The sequence below is a fragment of the Orbicella faveolata genome, unplaced genomic scaffold, assembly GCF_042242905.1.
Source record: "Orbicella faveolata isolate gen_17 unplaced genomic scaffold, um_ofav_v1 contig_35, whole genome shotgun sequence".
Classification (NCBI taxonomy): Eukaryota; Metazoa; Cnidaria; class Anthozoa; order Scleractinia; family Merulinidae; genus Orbicella; species Orbicella faveolata.
In genome coordinates this window covers 21,222,614-21,248,530 of record NW_028301564.1, presented here as the reverse complement: position 1 = coordinate 21,248,530, position 25,917 = coordinate 21,222,614, and the positions used below count along the sequence as shown (strand labels likewise).

Here is a 25,917-nt window from a genome sequence, read left to right as displayed (position 1 = left end):
ATAGCCGAAAAATCGCCGATAATTCAACTGGTAACTTTAATATCATACTGCTGGCAGCCTGTCTTTTCTCTTAAGGCCACTTAAACGAGTGTTTAGCCATCGCGAGTCCAAAAGGGCGCGTTATGGCTTGAGTCCCATTCTCCTTAAGGCGTGGTAAAGCATCTCGCCTTATAATCCCTACTTAATTTCGATGGAAAAACAGATTGTCAGCATTCTACTTTAATGGATTCCAGCACAACCATCTTGACCCTCATTTCCCACAATTCTCTCCCTGTTACATCATTGTCTAGTGAGCGTTGAATTATCAGCTCCCCTCGATATCTTACGGAGATTAAATTAAACCGTCGTTTCAGTTAAAGTAATCTGTGTGAAATTTCCTGTGAAAGCCAGACGTAGACGCAGCTTGCCTCCAAAGATTACTAGACGAATATCTGTTTTCATAGAATGGATCCAGTTAAAACATACAAATGCGTTTATGTACTTAAAAGAACTCTCACACTTGCTTTCTGTCCATGCCCAACAGACCTAACACGCAATGATAACGAGGTAAAGCTGTCTTCAAGTCATTTGACGACTTTATTCAATTTTTATGTTAATTATCATACGAACGTGTTTCAGACAGTTTTCCTTCTCAGACTTTTTATTTCCAGAGGCATGGAAGTTCCTTAAGCTGTAACCTGTAATGGGTGTGATCACCACGCTAATCATTACGTCATAACCGGCCCATTTAACTTGGTAGCAACCGAAAGGGCAGAGCTGAGGCAATATCATGATTTCCACCCGTAAACCGCACTCTTTCGTAAAACAAAAACATTTTGAATGCCTGGCTTCGAGATCATACGATATCTTAGCCAAGCTTTCACAGAATGACTCTCCTTTTCTTACTTATAAAACGAGATCTTTTTAGTTAATTTTTCTTCCAGATTTTTTTTTTTTTTTTTGCTTTAAATTAATTTCAGTTTCTTCAGACTCGTGATAAACAACATCCTGATGCGCAATTGGTGACGCAGACTCTCCTTTTCCAAAAAAAGAAAAAAAAAAAAATGTAAATTAATGTTCGAATTCAATAAGGAAACAGCCCAATTTTCAGGCTTTCGACAAGCTTATATTGCTTGAGCCAAGAAGATTTGCACCCTTTTCAAGACGGCGATTCGACAAGTTCGATTATGTTGTTAAAGGATGTAGTTAGAGAAAATTTGAAACGTAGATAGACCGAGTTACCTTTTACAGCAGCACGATAAAATAAATTTGGCATACCGGCTTCGTACATCAGAACTTTGTCCGGCCACGCTATCGGCTTTGCCTGCGTCTTGTAGAAGTCGGAAATTGCTCTTAAACCGCAGATAAAGGCAAGAACGAACACAGAATAATAACAAAATCCTTCTGCTTCACTGAATAGCCGACTGATAAGTTGACGACCAAATAAATACAAAAAAGAAAAAAAAATGATCTCATGGTCAGGAAGTGTGGGAAATTAAACAAGTCGCAATCGTTCTGGTCTTAGTCAAGGACCGTGGGAATTTCACAAGGCATTGGCCCAGCGCAAGGAAAAAATGAAATTATCAGGAAATATTTATTTATCATCGGGGTCCTCTAAACTAAGAGCCTTAAGATAAGAAAAACCCAAAACAAAACAACAATAATAACAATAATCGGGAAATCATGTAACAAGCTTTACTATAGTCTATAGACAGTCACAGCTGATGCACTGACTTTTGCCCAATATTCACAAATCACTTCAGTGTGTGGAAAATTTACCTCACGAAAAATGACGCGTTGTGCATCAGCAGAACATGGATTCCTCTGTGAGATTCCTTCTAGTCCTTTTAATACTCAGCCCCTAATTATCACTCCTGATTCTCTTTTAATTTCGATTCCGCAGCCAATGGTAATGAGGAGCCGGCCTAATGCAACTCCGATTTCTTTTTTTAAAGCAACGAGGTCGATCCCTCTCGTAAGAAAACACGGAAAAACAAGTAGGGCAACTGACAGTCACATTACTGGATTTACAGGCCTCATGACATGAATTGGTTCTCGACCGTACTCTTGCTACGTTTTCGATCAATCTTTAGTTTCAGTTTTTATCGGTATGTTTGTTTGGTTTGACCTTGAAAAGATGGCTATACATATTGTTCTTTCAGTTCCGTTATCTGACATTATATACACAAAACAAAGAACTGTGTAATGGTGCGAGACTTTATTTACATGCATTTTTGAGTAATTTAGTCGGACAATCCTCCCGGTCGAAATTATTAATCGTAACAAAAAAAGGAAAAAAAAGCGGAGTTGAATTGTTATTTTTTTCATTAAACTTATGAACAGGATTAAACTCTGTCAAAGCGTCAACGCTGACTGTGTGCATGACTGTGACTAAATATTGTGTCATCGTAGAAAGCGTGACAGGAGGAAAAAGAGTGACGGCGATTTCCATTTTCACTGTACTTTGGAATGAAGCGCCGTCACCAAAATATTACACAAATAAAATTTGCCCAAGTTTTTCTTATCAAGATGTAGAAAGTACAAATGCTTTATGTTGGGACGTTGAAATGAAATGTTATCTAAATTTAACGCTTGTAACATTCAGAAAATATTTCGAACACTCCAGATTAAATATCGGTGTGACGTAATCAGCTGGAGTATTCTGATTGGCTGGGATTAACACACCTAAACATGTTCACTTCCTGTAAATGAAATTGACGTGAGCTGCGAACTCGCATTCGATCGAGAACTCGAACCCGCTGACTGTGGCAAGGATTGGTAAGAAAACACGACTTATTCGACAGTAAAAACTTCAGAGTTGATCATTGGGTAATTACCTTGTGAGAAAAAGCAGTTGAATAGGGACAAGAATCAAACATCGTCCGCCATTTTGTCGAAAAATGGCGGCGTCGCTCAAGTGTGGCAGCGTTTGGCGCCAGTTTCCACTTATTTGTGGCATCTTCTCTTGTGCTTTTCTTGTTTTATCTGTTCCAGGTATGTATATCTTCTGCTTTGGTAAAGCAAGGTAGTTTCTGAACTCACGTAAAGTCAGCTAGGCGATGATATTTTACAAAAACGTGATCGAATGGTTCGGGTTCAATTCGAACATGAGTTTAGAATTACTCAAAATAGGTTTCAAAAAGCTACAGCTTAAAAATTATAAGCTTACAGGTAAGCTTAAGTTAGGCCATAAGTTTACTGTAATTTTAAAGCAAATTATAGATGTTAGTTCAGCTTGGGAGATCTGCAGTTGTATTATAAATAAGGTTTACATACATTTAACAGCTAGCTTTTTATAGCTTCGATCAACAATAGCTGTTGAGAAGGCGTGTAGATGTAGTTGACAGTCATTCTAATTGTATATGCCTGTTTTGCACGTTGAAGCAGGCGAGAATTTTATTTTGTGATTTGTTCGGTCTCAGTTGTAAATTTTTAAGATAATCCGTCAGTGCGTGAAAGTTTTGAACATTGTGTTCGTTTTTGCGGTCTTGAATGTGTAAGCTTACCCACATTTTGGCCTTTGGTCAATAGACTTTAAGTATTTGAAGTTTCTTTCTTTCCGGATTTTCTTGGAGCAGATGACAAAGGTTAAGCTCATAAATATTTTCAAACCAGTCCTGCTGTACAAAATGTCAATGTCAGATATAATATGGACACCATTTTGTTGTGTATTATAATGTATGTTTTGACTGCATGTCTCAAAGAAAACAAGCCTTATTGTCAATTATGACGGGCATGTCCTGCTATTTCCATGTGGCCATGGGGCGCCCTGGGAAAATTAAAGCTTATTTCAATTGTTAATTTTATTGCAAGATTAACATATCTATTGAACAGCTCATTAAGACCTGCTGTTTATGCCAAAGAAGTCATTTTGATCTACATGCCTGCATAGTTGTATCTGGAGCTAGTGATTAGGTCCATTTATTCAAGACCTGGTGACACTTATTCAAAAATTTTCTTGCACCTAACTCAAAATTTCAAGGCATCCTTTTACCCTAAAAAGAAAAGAAAAAAAAAAGGTAATTATGTGGCTTTAACAGTGAACAATCTATATACATGTACGTGGATGGTGTTATCCTTACATGTAATAGTAACACTCTCTGTAATGATACACTGTTTATACATGTATGTAGTTTTGTACTGCTTCTTTTATGCCTTCTGACTGGCAGGGGTATTTCACAGAACACCGAACGCAGAATGTACTGTTTGCTTGCGGTTTATTTCACCCATGTTTGGTTACGGTTAGCTGTTATTTGAGGGAAAGGGCTAAGTGCAAGCAAACATAAGGGTATACTTAAAACCCCTAGGGTAAAAAGGCATCTGTACTAAACAGACTGCTAAGATTCCACACAGTATAATAATGCCTTCCAGTATTTTTTGTTAATCTAATTTACCAAGCAATCAGGGGGACCAATTTTAATTTGCCAAAGGATGAGGGCTTTGTGCAGAGACTGGAATAACTTAAGAATAATTTAAATGATGAAATGAAAGCTTTCGTCACGATAATTGCTTTGTTTAAAAATTATGTGCTGCGAATCAAAATTACTCTTTTCAAGCATCATCAATCTTCTTTTTTGTGTAATAGTACATGTAGATGTAATGAGCACACCCATGTACTTTTAATTTAGTACTAATTTAGTTGCCAAGGACGTTGGCAGTGTATTTAATTAAGAGCCATTGTCAACTAAGTGTTGAGGAGAAGCTGGCAGTAATTTCGTGCGATTTTCCTACACTGCTCAGTGAGGGGTTTAAAGAACTCAGAACACTAAAGCAACCAAACGTTGCTAAGTCAGAGGTCAGTCGGATGTGACGTGGCACTGCAGATGAATGTATCATGCATGTTTCTACGCTTACCATCATTTATGGTGTTTGCTTTCTGCTCTTATTACTGCACTTTCAACAACATGCGGACTGTAAAATTCAAAGCTTTTAAAACTGACAAATGCGTTTTTGGCTACCATCAATCAAATGTTCAGCGGCTCCACCCAGCTTGCGTGTACTGCCGAGTGTGTGGTAATCAAATCATTGAGCACAGTTCAGACAACTAAACCGTAGTCAGAAGCTGGGAGGAGCTGCTGAACATTTGATTGACAGTAGTGAGAGGGCATTTGTCAGTCGAGCTTTGAATTTTAGAGTCTGCATGTTATTGAAAGGTACTTTATTTAGCTGGTTTGTTTGTATTGTGTCTTGTGATTGGCCTTTTTACACTGTGGTTATATTGTAACTAACTGGTTTTGGTTTGTTAGACTCTTAAATAATGACTGCTACTATATACCGTATATCTTGAAAAAATGTCCAGTGTTTTCAAGTTTATAATTTGTAATCTATCTTACTCATCCTCAGTCATAGCCATGGATCCTTGTTTATTTTCAGTTTTTTAAGTTGTCTTAAGTTTGGTATTTTTCTACCTTAGGAAGCTATTGTTTTGATGTATCCATGAGGTAGCCCTTTCTTGGTCAACTTTTCTCATTGGCATTACAATGTAATCCAACATACATGTACATTTTTTTGTTGGAGAAGTCTAATGTACATGTAGTTTTAAAGGAGAAGGTCACTCCAAAAAGCTTAGTTCTTTATTCGTCTTTGCCTATAGCAAGTAAACATTCAGCTTTTTCACCTAGCGAAGTTTCAGCCTCTGAATTGCCTGCTATCCTGATGTAATTCGTCTTGAAAGAAGCGATGGAGGCTGCCATTTTGAAACTGTACTTGGCAGCCAGACCATGTTTATGTGACGTCATTCCGACCGACTCTAAATTGGCAGGAAGGAGAAAAACCTACAACTGACTTTGCATCAAGTCACTGGGCCAGCAAAATGTATTTCTTTTACAAGCGATTATGTACTTCACTATCTTCACTGCTGTTAATAAAATTTTTCCAAATTTGGAGCATGTTTGGGTCAGAAATACAGCTTAAGAGCAGCCATAACCCAGAGGGATAGTTAAAAGGCTTGTTGGAAGCCCTTTGGACAAAATCTCCTGGACGGAATGATGTCATGAAAATGTGTCGTGGCTGCTGAGTACTGTTCAAAATGGCAGCAACAATGTTGAATTTTGGGCTTCTTTGGAGACTAATTTCGTAAGGAAAACCTGCACTTTAGAGACTGAGGCTTTGGTGAGTGGTTAACTTAGTGTGAGGTTTTTACTATTGTTGACAAAAAATATACATTTTTTTGGAGTGACCTTCTCCTTTTACCAAAATTGCCTCATATGCACATTGGATTTGTAAGCAGAAAATGACTTAAAATATTTTGAAATTGCTCCAGCTCCTAATAATTTTTCATCACACTGTTTGTACATGTGCTGATGGTCATTTGCTTTTCTGCAGGCATTGGGGCACTGAAATTTCTCAGTCCTCCAGCCCAGGTGTTACCTGCCATACTGGGTATGAATAAGGACATAAACTGCACAACGGATGAACCAAGTGCTACCGTCAGACTTTTGCACCAGCCTACATTCACCAATTGGGTTGAACGAACTGTTACGCCAAATAAACTTATTTTAAGGGGACAAGTGTTTACGTTGTTGAAAGTCAATGTCAAAGATGGTGGAAGGTATAACTGCGAGGCAACATACAAAAATCAAACTATTCGATGGCCAACAGTTTATGGCATGGCAGTGATTAGTCAAGGTAAGCTTAATTCAAGGGGAATTTGACTTTAAAGATGTACAGTCCAATTCAGAAGATATTTCTCCACAACCACTGTAAACACATGTACACCGTACAGTACAATTTAGTTTTCAGGGCTTCAGACAGGGCGCAAGGGTGTGGGACTGCACAACTGGGACATACACCTGTACATACCTGGACAATATAACAGCGATAATAATTTATTCTAAAATATCTGCAAAATTCCACACAATGCTTAAAAATTTATGCGGAATTGTGTAATACAGGTGTTCCCATTGATTTCCAAGATATCTAGACACTTTCTACTGTATGCTGTTTATGGGCTCTTTACCTTTTCATTGGTGGATTGTGATTATGGTTTTGCAAAAAATGAATCGCTGTGCTATTGTTGTTAAATAGTTTCACATGCCAGTGGCTTTGTGTTTGCTAGCCAGTGGCTTTGTGTTTGTGTAAACGTAGCAGAGTCAGTTTAAGATAGGTTGAAAACTAAGCCTCCAAATCAAGGCTAAAAAACATCTTCTAGAAAATCTCAGTGTGAGTTAATTACTGTAATCCCTTCTGAAAAAATTTCACAGTGATATTCAGGGCTGTCATTAAGGGCTGTAGCCCATAACGCCTATGGCTGAATATGCTTGATGGACCCTTGATGTTTCAGGTCAACTTGCCTATTATTGACTAGCCTGCGAACGCAGACATGTTTCTGGCTGTCACTTGGTTCCGCTGAAAAATAACGTCTGAGAACCCGAGCCAGGAAATGATTTCTGTGACATTGGAATTTTAAGCCAATCATAGTAGCCCCAGAACTACTGTGTGAGGTATTCGCTGCGAAGAGCACTCAAGTTTCATTCTATCATGGAATTTGATTGGCCAAAGAGAAACAATAGTCATTACGTCACAGAAATTGTTTCCTGGTTTGGGTTCGCAGACATTATTTTTTGGCAGAACCAAGTGACAGGCGAAAATACGTCTGCGTTCGCAGGGTAATTAGTTACACAATTCACCCATAAAGTAGCAAGTTTGTTACTTTTGTGAAGATCAAGGCTACAGGTGAATCAAAAGTTAAAAACAGCCCTGATATTTATCAAAGAAAAGGTGCCTGATGCATAGTGAATGCATAGTGTTTGCTTACCGAGCTCTTGTTCTACAACAGTACTGTACAGTAGTGCCAAATACTTTTACAAAATTTTGCAATCCCAACTCATGATCAGATCCCTGCATGCGCACAATCGCCTTTTTCCGGCACAATTTGGCCCCAGAAAGCACTGTCACTGTCAGAAGTCCTTAGTGTTCCTCCTATTGTTGATTATGAAGAGCTGCACCTGTGCTAACAATGTCTTTTAACTTAATGTGCTTCACAGGTCAATTGCCAGACCACTTTAAATTGATTCCTGAGAAACCAATTATTTTGGTACGAGGAGGGACAGGAGAAATTACTTGTGAAGCTGAGGGTGTTTCAGTTAGTAAGCTTCAGTGGAAGAAAGTGTTGTCTCAATCTGTTGAGCAGTCCGTTCCTGACAGCAAGGTCACTAATGTTGTAGACAATGCTAATAATTTAGTGAAGGCTATTCTAAAATTCACAAATGCTCAACCCCAAGATACTGGTGACTACAAATGTGCGCTGACTGCATTTGGAAAGCAAGGTCGTAAGCTAACAAGCGTACGAGTTGATGGTAAGTTCATGACTACACATTATGTTTAATTGAAGTACAGTGAGCTCATGTGACTCGTATGTGTACATCAAGTTTTCACAAATTACAGCAGCATTTGATGTAGATGGAGAAGGATTTGTAGTGGTTGGCAGTGAGCATTCAGAATGTTGTACTCAAAAAAGAGAAAAAAAAAATGAAAGAAAGAAGGCCATATCTGATTTCAGGTTTCACCAGTTTGCCAATATGAAGCTTTTGATGCCAGAAGTGTCATCTTGGCCCCATAAACATTTTCACATGAGATGTTGCAAATAATCAGATGAAAAAAATCCATCCAACAAAGACCATCTGACAAAGATTTTTCATCTTCAAAAGGACAAGTTTACACCATTCTAGCATTTACAGGGTTCTCCTGAAAATTTGAAGTAGAGGGAGAATAACTTTGAGTAGGCGGCCGACAATGCCGATGAAAAGATGTGGAGTGGTTTTATTGGAGCCACGTGGAGGAGGAAGGGGGTAGGGGGCAACCGCAACCTTTTATTGCGGGGGTCTGGGAGTCTCCCTGGAAAAAATTTTGAAATTGGGGTTCTAAAGAGTGCATTTCAGTGTATTTTAAGCAATCATGGTTTTGTTCTTTTGTTAAAGAAAAGCAATTTCACCGAAAAAAACATACGTGTAATGTATTGTGTTGATTGAACAGGTTAATCATTGTCATCCATATCAAATTTGAAAAAAATATCAAAAACGTCAAAAACGTTCTCATTTTGTGGTCAATCACGCATGTAAAAACAAATGAAAAGCCAAACGAGAAAAGAGTTTTGCTGGCATTGAAGGTACTAGATTGAGGTGTGACATTTATTTTGTTAAAAGACCAGTTTTGAATGGCTTTAACACAGTGCTGGGGGTGGAATTCATTGAATGTGATGAAGCTTGTGATTGGTAACCGTTGCAAGCGCAAGCCTGTAATACTTGAAGTTTCCCACGGATTTAAGCTCAGAATTTTTTCTGATTAAGCGTGCAGACCATCATCAACGTTTTGAACCTTTGTGGTAGTTTGGGTTTTTCGTTCATGATTTCAAGAGTGATAAAATCAATACAATCAAACTTAAACTTGACATATTTTGCAAATGTTCCTCTTTATAATGAAGCCTTGAAATAGTGCATGTATTTATTCATACTTCCCTGCTCGATAAGCTCGCCAGTTTTACATCTCACTTTCAATATTTACACAAACATCTTACAGTTGCTGAGTTTAAAGATTGTGTAAGATCTTGCAAAGTTTGTTTCTTTTGTTGAAAGAAATCTTTGCAGTTATTTGTTCTTGAAAATCCTCCATGTGCGAGCCAAGCACTGGGTTGCATGTCATCGTGTTTAAAGAACTAATTAAATTGCACGTACATTCACTGGAGATAAAAGAACTCATTTTAGTTATATTTTTGAAAGAAAGCAACTTATGACCTTCGTTTGTGCCATCTCTATTTTCTTTTCAATTTATCCCTTGTACTGAACAGGGATTGCTGGGTTTTTCGCTTCATCTTCAGAGGAAAAACTGAGCTTTAACTGCTCAGTGCCCACGTCACGTTTTTGGCAGCAATTCTCATGGCCCGAATGATTTCAGATTTCTTTTATCTTACAGCTAGAAGAGTTGTATTTTTTAATCGCTACGTATTTGTTGAGAAAATTAGACATTGTTTTTATGCTTAATTTTATTGACAATAGGCTCACATTGTTACAAATAAAATTTGTTCATAATTTATTTACTATAAGTAGCCAGCGCGCCAAGGACGACTAGACGACGAATTTCGTCGGTCGCCGGAGCTTGCGGAGAACTCTGATTTACTGAACTGCCTTATTGGAGTATTGAGTATTGCTGCCGAGTAGGTCAGGGTACACATGGTGAGGTGAAGTTGATGAAATCCACCATTTTGGATTTGTCCCCTGGCCTCTGGCAGATACACATTGTGAAGGACCCTGTGAAGAAATCAGTTTGTTTCAATTTGGGTTTTCTCCATTTCGGAAAGAATTTTGTTTTTTAGGTGGAAAGTACATGTAATATTTGAAATCTACATTCCAAAGTGAAACGTGGTGAAAAGTTAGTGTCAAGCCCTGACTACATTTAAATGTTATATATTGCCAGTGACAAACACAGATTCTATTCCCTGGTTAGCGGACAGCCGCCTCACTAGGTCTAGCACACAGACATTTGTGTAGATCAAAATAAATACATTTGTTATAAATTGATGTTTTAAATACGTGTACATGTATAACCTTGCCTTTTTTATAGATGTTACACCACCTACCATAAGCCCCTTCAGTGGAGATACCACAATAAAGGAAGGGACACAAAAGGTTATCAAGTGCGTAGCAAAAGCATCTCCAAGACCAAGTGCAATCTGGTACAGAAATGGCAAGAAATTAGATAGTACAAACTGCACCAGTGCAAATGACAAAAGCTGCGAGGATGTCATTTATGAGGTCTATGAAGAAAACCCTAGTTCAGCATTGCACACTACTTATTTTATTCAAGTGCTTAAAATACGCAGTGCATTGTATCCCAGAGATCAAGGAAAATTTGTGTGTAAAGCAACAAATGGAAATGACCCACCTGCTGAGTTAGATTTTGACCTGGATGTGCAAGGTATGTGCTATAATGTACTATCATGTATTAAGCAGCCTTTAAAAAACAGAAATTGTATCACTCAGGGCAGGAAAAAATTTTGAAATGTAGTTGCCCAGTGGGCCAGCACATTTCAGTTTTCAGTTGCCCTCTTTTAAATATTACTTGCTTAATAGGCTCGCAAGCAAATCTTGGATTTTAAATTAATCCATGCTTTCAACTCATTGTTTTGCTCATCAGTTACTCTTGCAGTCATAAATTTCGAAATTGTTTTTGATTCGAAATTATCACTGTCTAACAAGACTACTGACAAAGGTTAATTTCACTTGCCAATCAGACCACAAAACATCCATTATCAATTGCCAAAGAGCAAAATTTACTTGCCCTGGGAAATCAGACCTGGGTTTTTTCCTGCCCTGACATGGCACTCTCAGATGCACCCAACAAAAGAAACTACATGTACAGTACATTAAGGTTGTGGAAGGAATATATTTTTTTTCTCTCAATTCAGTTTCCTACTGAAGTACATGTACTCAGTAGGAAGTAGCCATGTTAGAGTTTTATTAGACAATTTTTTTAAATTATCACATTTAGGAAATTAAGTGAGAAGTGAAATTGTGATTGGAAGTACATGTAAGTAACCTGAGAATCAGTGCCCAGTAGTTCAAAAACCGATTAACGCTAATCCAGGATTAAAAGTTAATCAGGGTTCAAATTTCTCTTGAGTTAAAGTGTTTTCACAGTCCATGTTTCCTGGAGTTTGACATTGTCAAAGCCAAAATTGTAGGACAAAAAATTTAAACAGAAAACTTCACTGAAAAGTTACAAAATTGAAATAAAAAATTATGCTAATTCTGGATTAGCCCAATCATGCTTTGAACAACCCGGCCCAGGTTTTTCAAACAGAAGGAAAATTAGGGAGGAAACAGGAAGAAGAGCCTGACACAAAGGCCTTCATTAGGGCCTTCAACCCCATAGCTTCCTGACTTGCAACTTCAGAAAAAGTGAGCTTACTAACTAATCAAAATCACTTGATGCTGGTCCAGGGCCACCCCTTTTCCTCACGCCAAGGTCCTGCCAGTTCTGGGGATGAGAAGGTGGTATTACAACGCATATATACATCCTTACTGCTCATGCAATAATCAAGGAAAGTTGTGCACTAAGCCATGGTTATTGGGAATGTGGCGGCAATTTCTCCCTGACAAAACTTGTCAGATTAATAAATGCCTATTTTCTTGTAAACAAACAGAGCATCCAAATCGTTTTTTTTTTTTTTTTTCATATGTACATATGTATAGTTCCAGGAAATATCCACACCTCCCCCACAGAAGGAATTTTTTAAAAACGTCACCCCCATCCCCACCCCTGTGGAAATTCATCATTATAATTTCCAATTGCCCATCTGGAAAAGTTGTTCCTGTGTATAGGTCCATATTATATATATTTATTTCTATGTCATTAACAGCCTTTGTTTTTATTTTTACCAATGGCAAACCATTCATCTGAAAGTGAAGGATGGAAGATTGAAATGATGACTTCTTGTTTTACCCTCTAGCTGCACCTGTATTGAAACCTTCAGATCCAGTATTTATTGCCGATGGTTTAACAGGAGAGGTGTCTTGTTCGGTGGTCAAGGCCAACCCTCTGCCACTGTTCACGTGGGAATACAAAAATAAGAATTGTGGGAAGAATTGTAAGTGGGAAACTGTTCCTGGAAATCTGGTGCTCACGCCCACAAATACGCCCACAAATGAAAGTGCTGTGCAAGTAAAAAAAGACCAACCGACTGCTTATTACCGGTGCAACACAAGCAATACCGTGGGAATAGATTCTCATACTGTAGAATTTTTTCGCCTTGGTAAGTTAAGTTCCTAATTGTTTACGTTGCTGCACATACCTCGTACCAGTTAACAATAACTGGCATAATAATCAAATTATTAAAAAGTGGATCTTTGGATAATACAATTGAAGAGTTTTCATTGGTTTTAGCCATCATGGGTTATTCGTGAGCAACTATACCATGCTCTACAAATATGGTAAGTGTACTGTATATGTGATTTTTGTGTGTGATTTTATCATCAACTTTTAACACTCCTTGGAAATTTTTCCACATTTCCATACATATACTTCTTTTTACTGAAAAACAGCTGTAAATGAACAGCTGGTGCTACCGAATTTGCATACATCTGTAGAATCGAGACATTGAAGTAAACAAGTTGTTGGCATGTGGAAGACTGACAGTTTTTTCCCCCAATGAAATGTTGTACTTCAAGACCTTAAGTTCAAAGGAGGCACTATTATTTTCAAAGTAGTACATCTGTTTCAAGATGAATCTTTGTGAAATTCACTTCTTAGCAAGCAAATCTTCAAAATTTTTTTCCATAAACCAGTTACTGCTGGGTCAACTTGAGACCAGCCACATCACTCCATACACGTGTAATTGTTATATAAATTGTCACTGGAGGAATCCTCAAAATATAAAAAAAGTAAAAACGACAAAGTTCTTGTAAGTTTTTGTTTAGAGATATTCTTGCCAAAAACGTAATATGAAAAGAAGTGTTATCAATGTTCAAAGCTTAAATAATTTCATAAAAATGCCAATCATGCTCGCCAATAGGATTTGTACTTGCCCGACATTTTTCACACTTGCATGATTGGTGAGTAAGCGAGGGCTAATTTCCAACGGTGTTACAGGAAACAGACCAGCTGAAGTACATTGCATGCTGGTAAAATGAAATTAAGGAAAGATGGATCTTAAAAATTTAATGTTTTCAGCCCAAAAACTCTGATTAAGAACGCTTGTCAAGTGCAAATTCCTTTGCCTTAAAGTGTTTTACTACAAGTTTGAAGGATTATAAATGTAAGACCCGACTTTTACTCATTTCTCTACTAAACAGATTAATCCAAGATCACCTGAAGATAATGGTGCATGAAATGAGCACAAGAGTGGATTCTTAATTTGCTGTCATGCACCATGACCGAAATGATCCTGAATTAATTTGCTTAATAAAGAGACACAAAATCCGTTTGTGGATTTAACAATCCAATCTTGGATTTTCCCAACGAAATGCACCCTGAGTTACTGGGAAAAATTGTGGCTGATGTTAATAAAATTGGTTCCTTCAACAGCAAAATCAAGGGATCTGGTTGAGTTTGACCCCAACAGCAAAGCGCAGCACAATGAAAAGTCCACTTTGCGTCTGGTTTGCTTTGATCGGTGTGACCTCTGCCCTTTCCCCTCTCAGTTTGCAAAAGATGGTGTCAATCTCTTATCTACAAATGATCCACGTGTCAATGTCACTTACTATAAAAAGACAGACAAGGAGCCAGAAAACAGGCTTGTGCTTACCATTAAGGACTTGACATTGAATGATTCTGGAAACTACACATGTAGATCGAGTGCCAAGCCAACGATTTTTGATGATATTTATGTTACGGTCAACAGTAAGTGTGCTTTCATGTTTTTTGGTATTAGTGTGATTCTATACTGTGTGAACAAACTGTGATTTATAAGTCACCAATACATGCATGTAATTTGTAGGGGTGCCCATGAAAATCGGATTTTTTATCATGAGGCCATCGTAGAAATGTATTATACATGTAGAGTTTATATGAAGCAGACTTATGTATGTAACACTAATTTCAGAGAAGACCATCCCTTAAAGCAGATACCCTCCTTAAGGCAGACAACTTCCTTAGGCAGACTCCTCCCTTCAGGTGGACACCTCCCTTTAGGTGGACACCTCCCTTTAGGTAGACACCTGTTATTAGGCAGACACTGCCCATTAGGCGGGCATCTCCCTTAAGGGGACACCTTCCTTTAGGACCCACATTCAGCTGTAAACCTCTCTTAAGGCAGACATCTTCCTTTAGGCAAACACCTCTCCTTAGGCAGACATCTCCTTGATCAAGTGGCCTCTTTGGGAGGCTGAACTCAGTACATAGAAATGCCCCAACTGCATACAAATCTGTAAAGTACTACATGTACGTCATTGGTAAGGAATTTTTGAGGCTAAACCTTCCTTAAGTAAAGGAAGAGAGAAGAGATGAATTCAGCGGCATTCATTATTTTGGTGATTTCTTTACAGGGCTGGTTGCACCCGAAGTCATTGTTCTACACAATAAAACCATAGTTCAAGGAGCCAACTTGTGGCAGACACAGTTGTATTGTAATGCTACTGGAAACCCGAAGCCGGAAATCACTTGGTACTTCTACAAGGATGGTCAAACCATTCAAGTGAACGAGGCAGGCAGTGGTCTCCAAGGCGATCCAGATAAATGCGAGAAACGGACTGATGATTTTTATTTCTTACACAGTAATGATCCCAAACACCTTGTCATTTGTAATCCCAAGAAAAGGCACACAGGACAATACAAGTGCCGTGCCGCCAACTCAGAAGATCAGAAGGAAGGGAGTGTCTTTATAAATGTGCAGAGTGAGTACAGTAAAGCCTGGTCTAGACAAGCAGTTTTTATGTGATAATTTTTATATCGCAAATGTATTTGATCATGTTTAAATACACAGCACATTTATTTGTAAACAGTTCAAAGTTTAGTGTGGTAGTAATGACTTCGGACAGCAGAGATATGCAGAAACAAGGCAGAGCTGCTAAGTCGCCCCTGAAAAATACGGACATATTTGCCACATTTTATGTGACAAGTCGTCTATACGAAAGAGAAGAACTGGACTATGCCTCCCAACTCCCAAATAAAAAGGACGGGGGGTGCTTGTCGTACCTTTTAGGGGTTAAAAAAGGGTTCTTGGTACCTCTTAGGGTGTTCAGCCTCTAAAAGGTCCACAGCAGGATCTTGGAGATCTTTTCAAAATTTCCAGTGAGCACGCCAATCCTTTTTATGTCGGAATCCCCCCCCCCCCCCCCCGCCTCCCCCTCCCAGGTTCCCAATTTGCACTGTTCTGCTCTTACACATATGTTGTGTTACAATATCTTTCTGCTGCTTATAACTCTGCAATGCATTCGGGCACATTACTAATGACTTATTACATGTATATCTCAAATAGTGAAGCCAGAAATACTTGAACCAGAAGATGGCTACGAAACGCCAGTAAAGGAAATAGGCGCACCACTGAATGTTACCTGTAGGGCAGACGGCAATCCACTTCCTAATGTTACGTGGCTGAAGAACAGCACAGGAGAGATGTTTGAAACAAAGCAAGGCTCGCAGCAGCTGATCAGGTCACTAGGGGAAGATGACTTTGGTATTTACACATGTATTGCTCGTAATCACTTAGGGAGACGAGAAGTTTCAATAAAAGTGGTAAAAGGTTAGTTTGGATCTACATTGTTGTTTTGTTCAATTAGTCTTTTTCAGGTGTTCGCAGGGTTGCCATAGGTCAGGAAATGGTCAGGGAGAGAAAAATCTTTCAAGGACCCTTTTCAGGAAAATTAGTTTTACTTTAAGTCGGGGAATATTGACATTTTGAAGAAAAATCAGGGAAAATTGAAATAATTTAACACGGCTGATTCAATACCATTGAATGCTGGAAGAAACATTTGGGGTTACTGTGATCTCGACGACATTTTCACCTAATGAAGAAGGAAAATTTGTTGAAACCGTATCCGTCTTAACGAACGATTAGAAAGGACAGCTGTAAGTTCACGCTAGAAGCCGCTACTTGGTCAAGGAAATTTTTTCTTATGAGGGAAAAGTCAGGGAATTTTGAAAAGTGATGTCCGTGGCAACCATGTTTCGGTTGGTTGTTGTTGTTGTTGCTGCTTTCTTTTGGGGGGGGAGGGGGTGTGGGAGTGGGGCGGGGGGGTTGGGCGGAGGAAGACAGGAAAACGAAAGTTCTTTCACTCTTCACCACAAGTCTCTCTCTTGTTTTTCTCTCGCCATTTTTCGCGCTGCTCCCGAACTAGCTGAACTCATAGAACACCCAAGAGTGAATGTAATGATGGCCCTCGTCACTTCCTCACACTTGGAAAGTGGACTTAGGAAAGACATTCACGACACTCGTCATGGCACACAAATCGAGAAAAAATCTAAGTTCACATAATGAGAGTTGAACTGCCCGCTAGTTATATCTTGTACGACAAAGCCATGGTACCTGTGAAAGAACTATGGCTTTCTGTGCTAACATTATAGGCAGGGAATTCGCTTGAGTAGTATAGGCGGGAGATATAGGAGGTTACCAATCAGATTGCAGCATGTTTGTCACATGATTCAAATGGACCAAAGCACTTTACCTGTACATGTATGTAGCTATAGTCATTTGCATGCTTTTTTTGTGCTTTTGATGGCGCATAATTGGTGTATGCAGTTATATGTCCTTGCATAGTTCAATGTGATAACATCATGGCTTGCTTTCTTTCTTGTTTAGTAGGATCAACTGCAGGTCGAAATTCTGATGACCCGTCACTGAGTACAGGTGCCCTGGTGGGAATCTCCATCGGTGTGGGTGTTGTGGTGCTTGTGGTGTTGATAATTTGCTTGGTGGTGTATCGCCGACAGAAGAAGCAGATCGATGAGTATAAGGAAATATACTTCCTGAGGCAATCAGACTACCAGGTATTTTGCGAGGAAACTTGTAATTTGACTAACTGCACATTTATGAGTTTCTAGTTCATCATCAGTTCCATTTCCCTGTATGGAGAGTCCGACCAGAAATTTCACTTCTCCAAGACACTCTGTCAGCTGCCGCTAGCCCTGCCTCTACCCAAGAACAGTAACACATCGCCATTCGCTCTTTCTCCACTGTCCTACACCATGTTTCTCTGGGCCATCTTCTCTTGGGCTTTCCTTGCGATGCTCGCGTCAATTTCTAGTTACCGATGGATAATAAAATGTATGCAATTTTGTTTGCTGGCTGTATGCACAAACGTGTTCTTACGAAAAAATCTTGATGTACGATGTATATGGAAACTTGTGACCTGGCTACAACGGAAAAACATTGGGTTTTTTGGGAACACGAAAGACCTTTTGAATTTGTGAGCATAATCATATAAAGCACTGTTCATAGAGTGGCAAATGAAGAAATATATAAAAACAATGTATATTTAGTACTCGTGTTGGAAAATTAAGTAATTACATACATGTATAGTCTCGAAATAAGAAATCCAAAGGTTAACCCATACACTCGTGTGCGCCATCTCTTCTCACTCTATTCTCGCACGAGAACATATGGACTAAGAATTAGACCTGCTTCCAACGTGATGGCTTCAAGGTTTGGTTGATAGAGCATCGTACAAGTACATGGGCATAAGGAGCTTTAGCCAAAAAAAATTATGACTGAGGCAATGTCCATTATTAAATTCTCCCTCTTGGTATTTAGGTTGTTTATGTTGGCTATAAAGAACAAAAACAAAAAACAAAAGACTGAGACAATTGTCTCGGTTTACCTGTTACTAGCTCATCCCTGGACATGCAGTACAGACTTCGTGGGTTGAAATCCTGTCGAAGCCCCAAGGCTCCTTTGAAGTTAGGCTAAAGACTGTTGAGTCCATTTTGTTCTTCTCACACAGTATTGCTTTACAACCTGAACTCTTGGAATGCTCTTTGTTTAGCTAATTCTACAGCAAGATAACGATTCTTTTGTGTTCAGATTGACCCAGATCGCAGCCTCTTGGAACAATGTAACGATCTCCCGTACGATGCAGACTGGGAGTTCCCAGAGGAGAGACTCATCCTGGGGGATGTACTCGGCGCTGGAGCCTTCGGACAGGTCGTCCGAGCGGAAGCTATCGGCATCCTAGCCCTCAATCCGCGAGACAAGAGTGCAGAATCCTTCAAACGGCGCTCAAAGATCCGCCGGTCCTCAAGAGCCAAGGACCTCAAGAAGGAAGATATTGGTGGGGGATGGAAAAACATCAAGGTGCCTGTCGCAGTGAAAACCTTGAAAGGTGAGTGTCAGTGTTTGGGATGTTAAGGCTCCCTGTTATATGTAACTTGTAAGTTCAAGAATGTTGCCTTCATTGCGCAGAATGCCAGGACAGCGTTAATTATTCATAACCGACGAAGCGGTGATTTCGAATGCGAACGCGTGTTGAAAAGGTCAAAATAAGAGAAGAAAGGCCCAAATTGGAACGTTTTGTTGACAAAAATCCCATTTCAGATTTCCAGAAGTTCTGACGGAGTCTTCAGCAAACGGCTTTTGGAAGAATTATGATTGTTAATTAAACTACGATTTGAGCCTGAAACGAAAGATATTGGTGAAGTATAAAGACTATCCCTTTGCAGTTAAAAACACAGCAACATCGTACCTTTTTAATATGGAGGCCATTTTCAACATCGATTTATTGCAAAATCGAATGCCTAATGAATTAAGTCCCTGCGTGGAGAGTGCAACTGGTCATAATATTTTTTTCTCCAACGTATCGTATTGGAAAGGAAGTACATGCTAGTACTGCAGCTTTTTTTCCATCAATCAAGCGTATTCTACAACGACTCGTATTCTACAATTATTTGACTACGGAGGCCCCGTCCACACTAAGGCAGAGGAATTTGAAAACGGAGCTTTATTTCTCCGGTTAGGTCTACCGTCCACACTAATCCGTCAAGAAAACGGAGCTTTTGGAAAACGCTCTTCAAACTGGAGGAATTTGAAAACGCCGGCTTTGCGATTTATTGGGGACAGAAAACATTTTGAAAACGAATCTTTTCGAAAACGATGAGGATGCGATAATCATGATATTTCCTGTGCCCGAGTTTTATCCCAACACAAATCCAAAATGACCGGTTATTAATGCGTTTTCAAATTCCTCCGCCGTAGTGTGGAAGGGAAACATTTGATGCGTTTTTAGAGTGAAGCCTCCGTTTTCAAATTTCCGTTTTCGATTTGGCACAAGTAGCACTTTTCTTTCTTCAGTTACTTTCTCTCTTAATATTTTGAGCTTTCTTTCTCCCTTTCAGAGGGCGCTACTGCCAAAATGACCGGTTATTAATGCGTTTTCAAATTCCTACGCCGTAGTGTGGAAGGGAAACATTTGATGCGTTTTTAGAGTGAAGCCTCCGTTTTCAAATTTTCCGTTTTCGATTTGGCACAAGTAGCACTTTTTTTTCGTCAGTTACTATCTCTCTTAATATTTTGAGCTTTCTTTCTCCCTTTCAGAGGGCACTACTGCCAAAATGACCGGTTATTAATGCGTTTTCAAATTCTTACGCCGTAGTGTGGAAGGGAAACATTTGATGCGTTTTTAGAGTGAAGCCTCCGTTTTCAAATTTCCGTTTTCGATTTGCCACAAGTAGCACTTTTCTTTCTTCAGTTACTTTCTCTCTTAATATTTTGAGCTTTCTTTCTCCCTTTCAGAGGGCGCTACTGCCAAAATGACCGGTTATGGATGCGTTTTCAAATTCCTCCGCGGTAGTGTGGAAGAGAAACATTTGATGCGTTTTTAGAGTGAAGCCTCCGTTTTCAAATTTCCGTTTTCGATTTGGCACAAGTAGCACTTTTCTTTCGTCAATTACTTTCTATCTTAATATTTTGAGCTTTCCTTTTCCCTTTCAGAGGGCGCTACTGCCAAAATGACCGGTTATTAATGCGTTTCAAATTCCTCCGGCGTAGTGTGGACGGAAAACATTTGATGCGTTTCCAGAGTGAAAACTCCGTTTTCAAATTTCCGTTTTCGATTTGACAAAAGTAGCACTTTCCTTTCGACGATAACTTTATCTCCTAATCTTTTGAACTGTCCTTTTCCCTTTCAGAGGGTGCTACGGAAGCAGAGTACAAGGACTTAGCCTCGGAACTCAAGATTCTGATCCACCTTGGCCAGCACAAGAACATCATCAATCTGCTGGGAGCCTGCACGCGGGGAAAGCGACTGATGGTCATCATGGAATTTGCCCCTCATGGCAGCTTGCTGTCTTTTCTTCGGACAAAGAGGGACATTTACGAACCCGACTGGACCAAGACAACAAACGATCCGGACAAAGAGTTCACATTAGTTGATCTGGTGATGATCGGTTATCAAGTTAGCCGAGGCATGGCATTCCTGGCATCCAAGAAGGCAAGTAACAAGTTGTAAGTCGCTTGCGAAGGTTCTGGGCAGCGTTGATGTACATAACATCGTTCTGTTGGTTTTCTAATCTCTCAGCGGATCCAAAAGCTGACAAGCGCGTGAAACATGGACATAACATTGGAAAGTCGATAATGTCTGATTTGGTCAAAGCGGTACTGTGAGACATGTTTCACTGCAGTGGTAGCTCGGAGTAAATCAAGACAGTATAATATGACTTACATGTTGCAAGTTTTGAAGAGGAGGTCGAAGAAGTTGAATCTGTGTATAATGTGATTTCTTTTTTTCGTCTTCTAATTTGGTATCTTGCCTTGCTTTCAGTGTTTGGGTAGCCCTGTCTTTGTCTCGAGAGAACGTTTTGCTCTTAAGGAGTCTCCACGTAGAAATTCACTCACTCCGGATTTGATCTGGATACTCAATAGTTACAGCGCTTTAGAACCATGTTACTTGCTAGTTTTACTCCCCTGAGCCTAGAAAGGCTTTATGCAATTTCTCCACACAAGACATGAAGACCAGGACCAGCACCAGTTAGGAGAATTTGATTATTGTATTTGTACTGACATAAACTGCGCATCTTCCTCTTCAGTGTGTTCATAGAGACTTGGCTGCAAGGAACATTTTGGTCGGGGACGATTTTGTGATGAAGATAGCTGACTTTGGTTTGGCGAGAGACATCTACAAAGATGATCTTTATGTGAAGAAGACGCAAGGTTTGCTTCCTGTGAAATGGATGGCTCCCGAGTCACTCTTTGACAGAGTTTATACAGAGAAAACTGATGTGTAAGTTTTCTAGTTCAGTTCTTTTAAGAAGTGTGCAGTTGTCTCCATTAAGGTAACTGTAGACCTTCTGGGGTGCCTTCCGGAAAATGCGTTCTTTGCGCGCTGCTTTAAAGAAAACCTCGTTAAACTATATATCAATGGAAAGCTAATAAATTGTAAATTCCGAAAATAACAAAATATTTTGCCAGTTTTGTTTTGGTGGGCCGCGAATTTTCGAAACATTTCCTTGCGATTTGCGCTTGCGTTCAAATTTGGTAACTCGAATACGTGCAAAATCGCTAGGGCTATCGCTTGGTCAATCAGCAAAAGCGAAGATTTCTTAAAACAAAGGAAATCAAGACCGTGACGGCGTTTGGATATCTGATCTTAATTAGCGTAGATTTTGACAACTTTACTTCTCCGTTTTCTCCTTAGTTTTAGTTTCGATTGAGAAGACATACCAAATACTCAAGTCCGTGTTTGACCACGTTTCAAAGGACCTCAAAGTTCGTCAAAAATACTCCGCTGCGCGTCGTATTTTCAACTCTCTTCTCCGTGTTTGGAAATGTTGTCAAACACGGTCTTTCGTGTTTGTATATTACTTATATTACTTTTTTTCACGTTACCAGATGGTCGTTTGGCATCTTGCTGTGGGAGGCATTTACTCTTGGAGGTACCCCCTACCCTGGCCTGCCCACAGAGCAGCTGCTTGACTACCTGAGTGATGGAAAGCGGATGGAGAACCCAGCCAAGTGTCCGTTGGAAGTGTACACTCTCATGAGGGACTGCTGGGTTCACGAACCGGACCAGCGACCCCACTTTACGGCCCTGAACGAACGGCTGGGCAAAATCTTGGAGCGAAACATGAAAACGGTACAGGGCTATCTTGCTTTTGTTTCTCTGTGTAACGTCGTCCGACTGACCCAAAAGTCTTGCTCCTGACATTCTTTTAAGAACGTAATATTTTTTTATTATTTTTAGTCTGAAACTTAAACATTGTTTTTGCAGTTTACGATTTCTACTACAGTTCACTTCCATGTTGATTTTATTTCTTCGTCTTGTTGTTTCCAGTCCAATCTCGTCTTTTGTTTTTGGCGTTTATGTTTTCACTCCGACAGAAAGAAAGATTCAAGGTAAGAAAATGTCTTGGAATTCGACCTAATGTCTTTGTATGTCTGTCTTTGGTACAGGACAATCCATACCTAGCGCTTCAGATGGATGACGATGATGGAGCTGCCAGTCAGGGCTACTATCTCCAACCATGTGATTCTGGCCTTAGGGACTCCAAGAGGTATGTGGAGTCGCCTGTCCATTCTCCGTCAAGCGAGGTTCCGAACGCAGTCGGCGAAGGCGAAGGAATAAGGTATGCCTATAGGGTTTAAAACTCATTCGGTCACTCTAGTCCATCGTAGTAGCCGCTAGGAACTCGAAGATGCAATTAGATCTCGAAGCAATGACACGTGCTTCAAGCGCGGGAAAACGGGTTCAACCGGCTCAACCTGATTGGCTTAGCATATGATTGGTTGAGATAGTAGTTGTGCAACCTGTTAAGGCCAATCAGATTTCAAAGTCAAGCAAACCACTGATAACAAACGGATATTAAATTCAAACCGCTTCTATGGTTTATCTTCTAGTTCTTAATATTTCGTTGGGGTGTTTCCGTTTCTTGTGCCTGAGCAGACGTAATTACACTGCATGATTCAACAACAAGTACTCATATTTACCAAATCAGTGGAAACAGTCACCCTCAGTGACGACAGCAATTCTTCCGTGACTTGGCTTTCTTGCGTTCCTTAATCCCACACAGAGACAAAAAAAAATCTTGTGAGTGCATAATTCGCTTGTTAGCAGGTTGTATCGGGGCTGAAATCCTCAATGCTGTTTATTTCACCGTTAGGAAATGTGACAATTACGGTGGCAGCTTTGCCAACTAGTTCTTTTTGCTTGTCTTCAGGTACGATTCTCCTTTACCCGCCTTGCCACCAGGCCTGGCCATCATCAGCGACGAGGACATTCAGAACTCACCCCTGCCTTCCATCCCTCCCTCCTACGAAGACGCCATGAGTGACGAAGGGGAAGCAAAACCGAGGACTTCTGGAAGCACCAACAGTGCGGCGGGGGAGAGTGGTATTGACGTAGACGGAGAGGACGACGGAGGTGATTACGTTGACGATTCACGAGTCGATTCCCCATTCCTCCCCCGTGAGGGGAATAAACCGGTTGCCATAGCGATGAGTGGTGCTGCCAAGGTTCCCGAAGCGGAAGTGTTGATCAAGGGACAGAAGAAAAAAATTGAAACAGCACTTTAAGGTGTTGTTTACCTCCGCGATTCAAATTCAATTTGACAAGCTGCTGAATTATATTTAAAAAGGCTAAGGAGAAAGCTAACAGCACTGCCATTTCCATTCGGCTAGGGAATCACGTGCAAGACCGTAATAACGGTAGAGAATAACTATTCTGCAAGGTGAATGTAACCAACTCTAGCAGCTACTACAGTAAAGAACAATGTCACGCTCCGTAGTTCGTGACGACACAGCAATAACGTCACGCAACACCTTGTGCAATTCTTTGCACTTTTTCTATGAACACAGCCACAGCGAAACTGCAGAGTATACGAACATGTATATTCTCGTATCGTTCAGTAATAATTTAAGGGGCGTACAAGAGCATTGTACATAGCTATTTAAAACTCTGTATCCGAACGCTTAGGTAGTTTTTAATACTAAAAGTATTTGCAACTCCAAATCCTGTAGTTAAAGCCGTAATATTGTTCTTTTTAAACAGTATCTTTTAATCCAATTCTGCTATATTAAATATAATTTAAGTCGATATTTTACCCTAATTGGTCTCATGATATTAGCTATACAATATTGCATCAGTAACCCTGACACAAATTTTAGTCATAAAAGTAAGAGAGGTTCTTTGGCTTACTAAACCATTCTGGATGTTTAAATTGCACCCGAATAGGTTCTTTAGGTTCAGTATGACAATCTGGTTGTGTTCTTCTGCAAGCCTGAAGTTTCAAGACTCTAGTATTTCATCCAAAACGAAATGTACGAGTTCAGTTTTTACGTGTGCATTTTAACGAGAACTAAAGACTGATCTTTCGACATAATGTAATCTAAATATCATTATGTTATTAGACCTTTTTATGTAATTAGCATTTTAACACAGTTTTTAAATTACTTCACATCACATAATGACCCAATATTTAACAAATGACTGGTGCGTTTTAGTCGTTTTGTTAAATACGATTTTAATTTAGACTTTAAACTAATGATAATATGGGTAATGTAAAAAATAAAGAATCATTTTACAAATAAACTCGGAATGTTTCTTGCTTGGGAGTGCATCCTGGTCATGTTGTAGGTGGCACATCTCTTAGTTCTTCGTTATTAGTCATCCGGAAGGGTCCATGCTGGTCTACATGAAGTGAAAGGTAAGGTGAGGTGAAGTCTGCATACAAGTTGAGAGGCCCATCAGGCCGGAGCTTATCCCGGTTTGTTTAGCATGAAACGACTAGGAGTATTTCTACTGTATTCAAACTCGCGGACCCTCGCTCGATCCGAACCAAATTTTATTCGCCGTGTTGAGTGAATGGTTTGATAAACCACCTGAGTTCATGGAGAGTGATTCCTCTCCGTTTTTCAAAGCTGGCATCCCTGAAGTTCATATTTTTGACCTGTCTGATACATATGGCGGGTTCGTGGATCCATCGTCGTCATTAGGGAGCTTAAGCAACGACGACGACGACTAGTAAAAAATGAATTTATATTTTACAAACGAAATTCGCGATTGTCTAGATCTGCTGGGTACGCCAATGGCTCTAAAAACGTGCGTAAGCTAGATATGCAACGACGGCGTTCAATTCCAACTGGAAATACGAAAAATTAGCCGTCGTCGTCCACGTTTCGTATATGACGCAGAACTTTGACATTTCACGTTGTTGTTTTGCAGAGGACGGCAAAGAAATGTACGACGATTTATAACGCACGTGCACAAATATTGTTCTGCTAATTAAACCTTTTGTTTTGTGACGTTCACGTTGTCGTCGTCGTCGTGGTTTGCTTAAGCTGCCTATTATATATCGGATCACGTCTAAACACACGTGAAGAAAGACTTGGGCAGGAAAAAAACGTGAGCGGACAAAACCGGGGAATGCCGATAAATCCAGTAATCCCACAATGATGAACGAATTACACAACATGAACCTTCCTCTGCTTCTCCTCCTCAACCAAGTTCAGATCTACGAACTGAACTTGAAGATGCCAAAGTGCCTACGAATGGATGTTGAGCGCGGTGAGCAGACGTAAATGGC

The 25,917-nt window shown here is 39.8% G+C and overlaps 1 protein-coding gene across 2 annotated transcripts; it reads left to right on the top strand.

The window, feature by feature from the left end:
* Positions 1 to 2,677: 2,677 nt before the first annotated feature.
* Positions 2,678 to 24,923, top strand: LOC110064007 (vascular endothelial growth factor receptor 3-like). 2 transcript variants are annotated; one of them, XM_020771009.2, is made up of 15 exons: positions 2,678 to 2,973; positions 6,304 to 6,606; positions 7,965 to 8,276; positions 10,537 to 10,890; positions 12,425 to 12,727; positions 13,999 to 14,313; positions 14,958 to 15,305; positions 15,890 to 16,153; positions 17,213 to 17,397; positions 18,431 to 18,728; positions 20,530 to 20,831; positions 21,427 to 21,620; positions 22,229 to 22,472; positions 22,790 to 22,962; positions 23,554 to 24,923. In XM_020771009.2, exons 1-15 carry the CDS (start codon positions 2,880 to 2,882, stop codon positions 23,906 to 23,908), a joined length of 4,044 nt encoding a protein of 1,347 aa, XP_020626668.2. In that variant the 5' UTR covers positions 2,678 to 2,879; the 3' UTR covers positions 23,909 to 24,923. The 2 variants fall into 2 exon arrangements, with proteins under 2 accessions (XP_020626668.2, XP_020626667.2); XM_020771008.2 differs by having other exon boundaries at positions 17,210 to 17,397.
* The last annotated feature ends 994 nt before the right edge of the window (positions 24,924 to 25,917 follow it).

What these genes read in the sequence shown, in the direction of transcription:
- LOC110064007 (XM_020771008.2), top strand. Translation starts at nt 2,880, where the DNA reads ATGGCGGCGTCGCTCAAGTGTGGCAGCGTTTGGCGCCAGTTTCCACTT. An exon ending in TTTTGACCTGGATGTGCAAG is followed by an intron (nt 10,891 to 12,424) that starts GTATGTGCTATA and finishes TTTACCCTCTAG; the next exon opens with CTGCACCTGTATTGAAACCT. An exon ending in TATTTATGTTACGGTCAACA is followed by an intron (nt 14,314 to 14,957) that starts GTAAGTGTGCTT and finishes ATTTCTTTACAG; the next exon opens with GGCTGGTTGCACCCGAAGTC.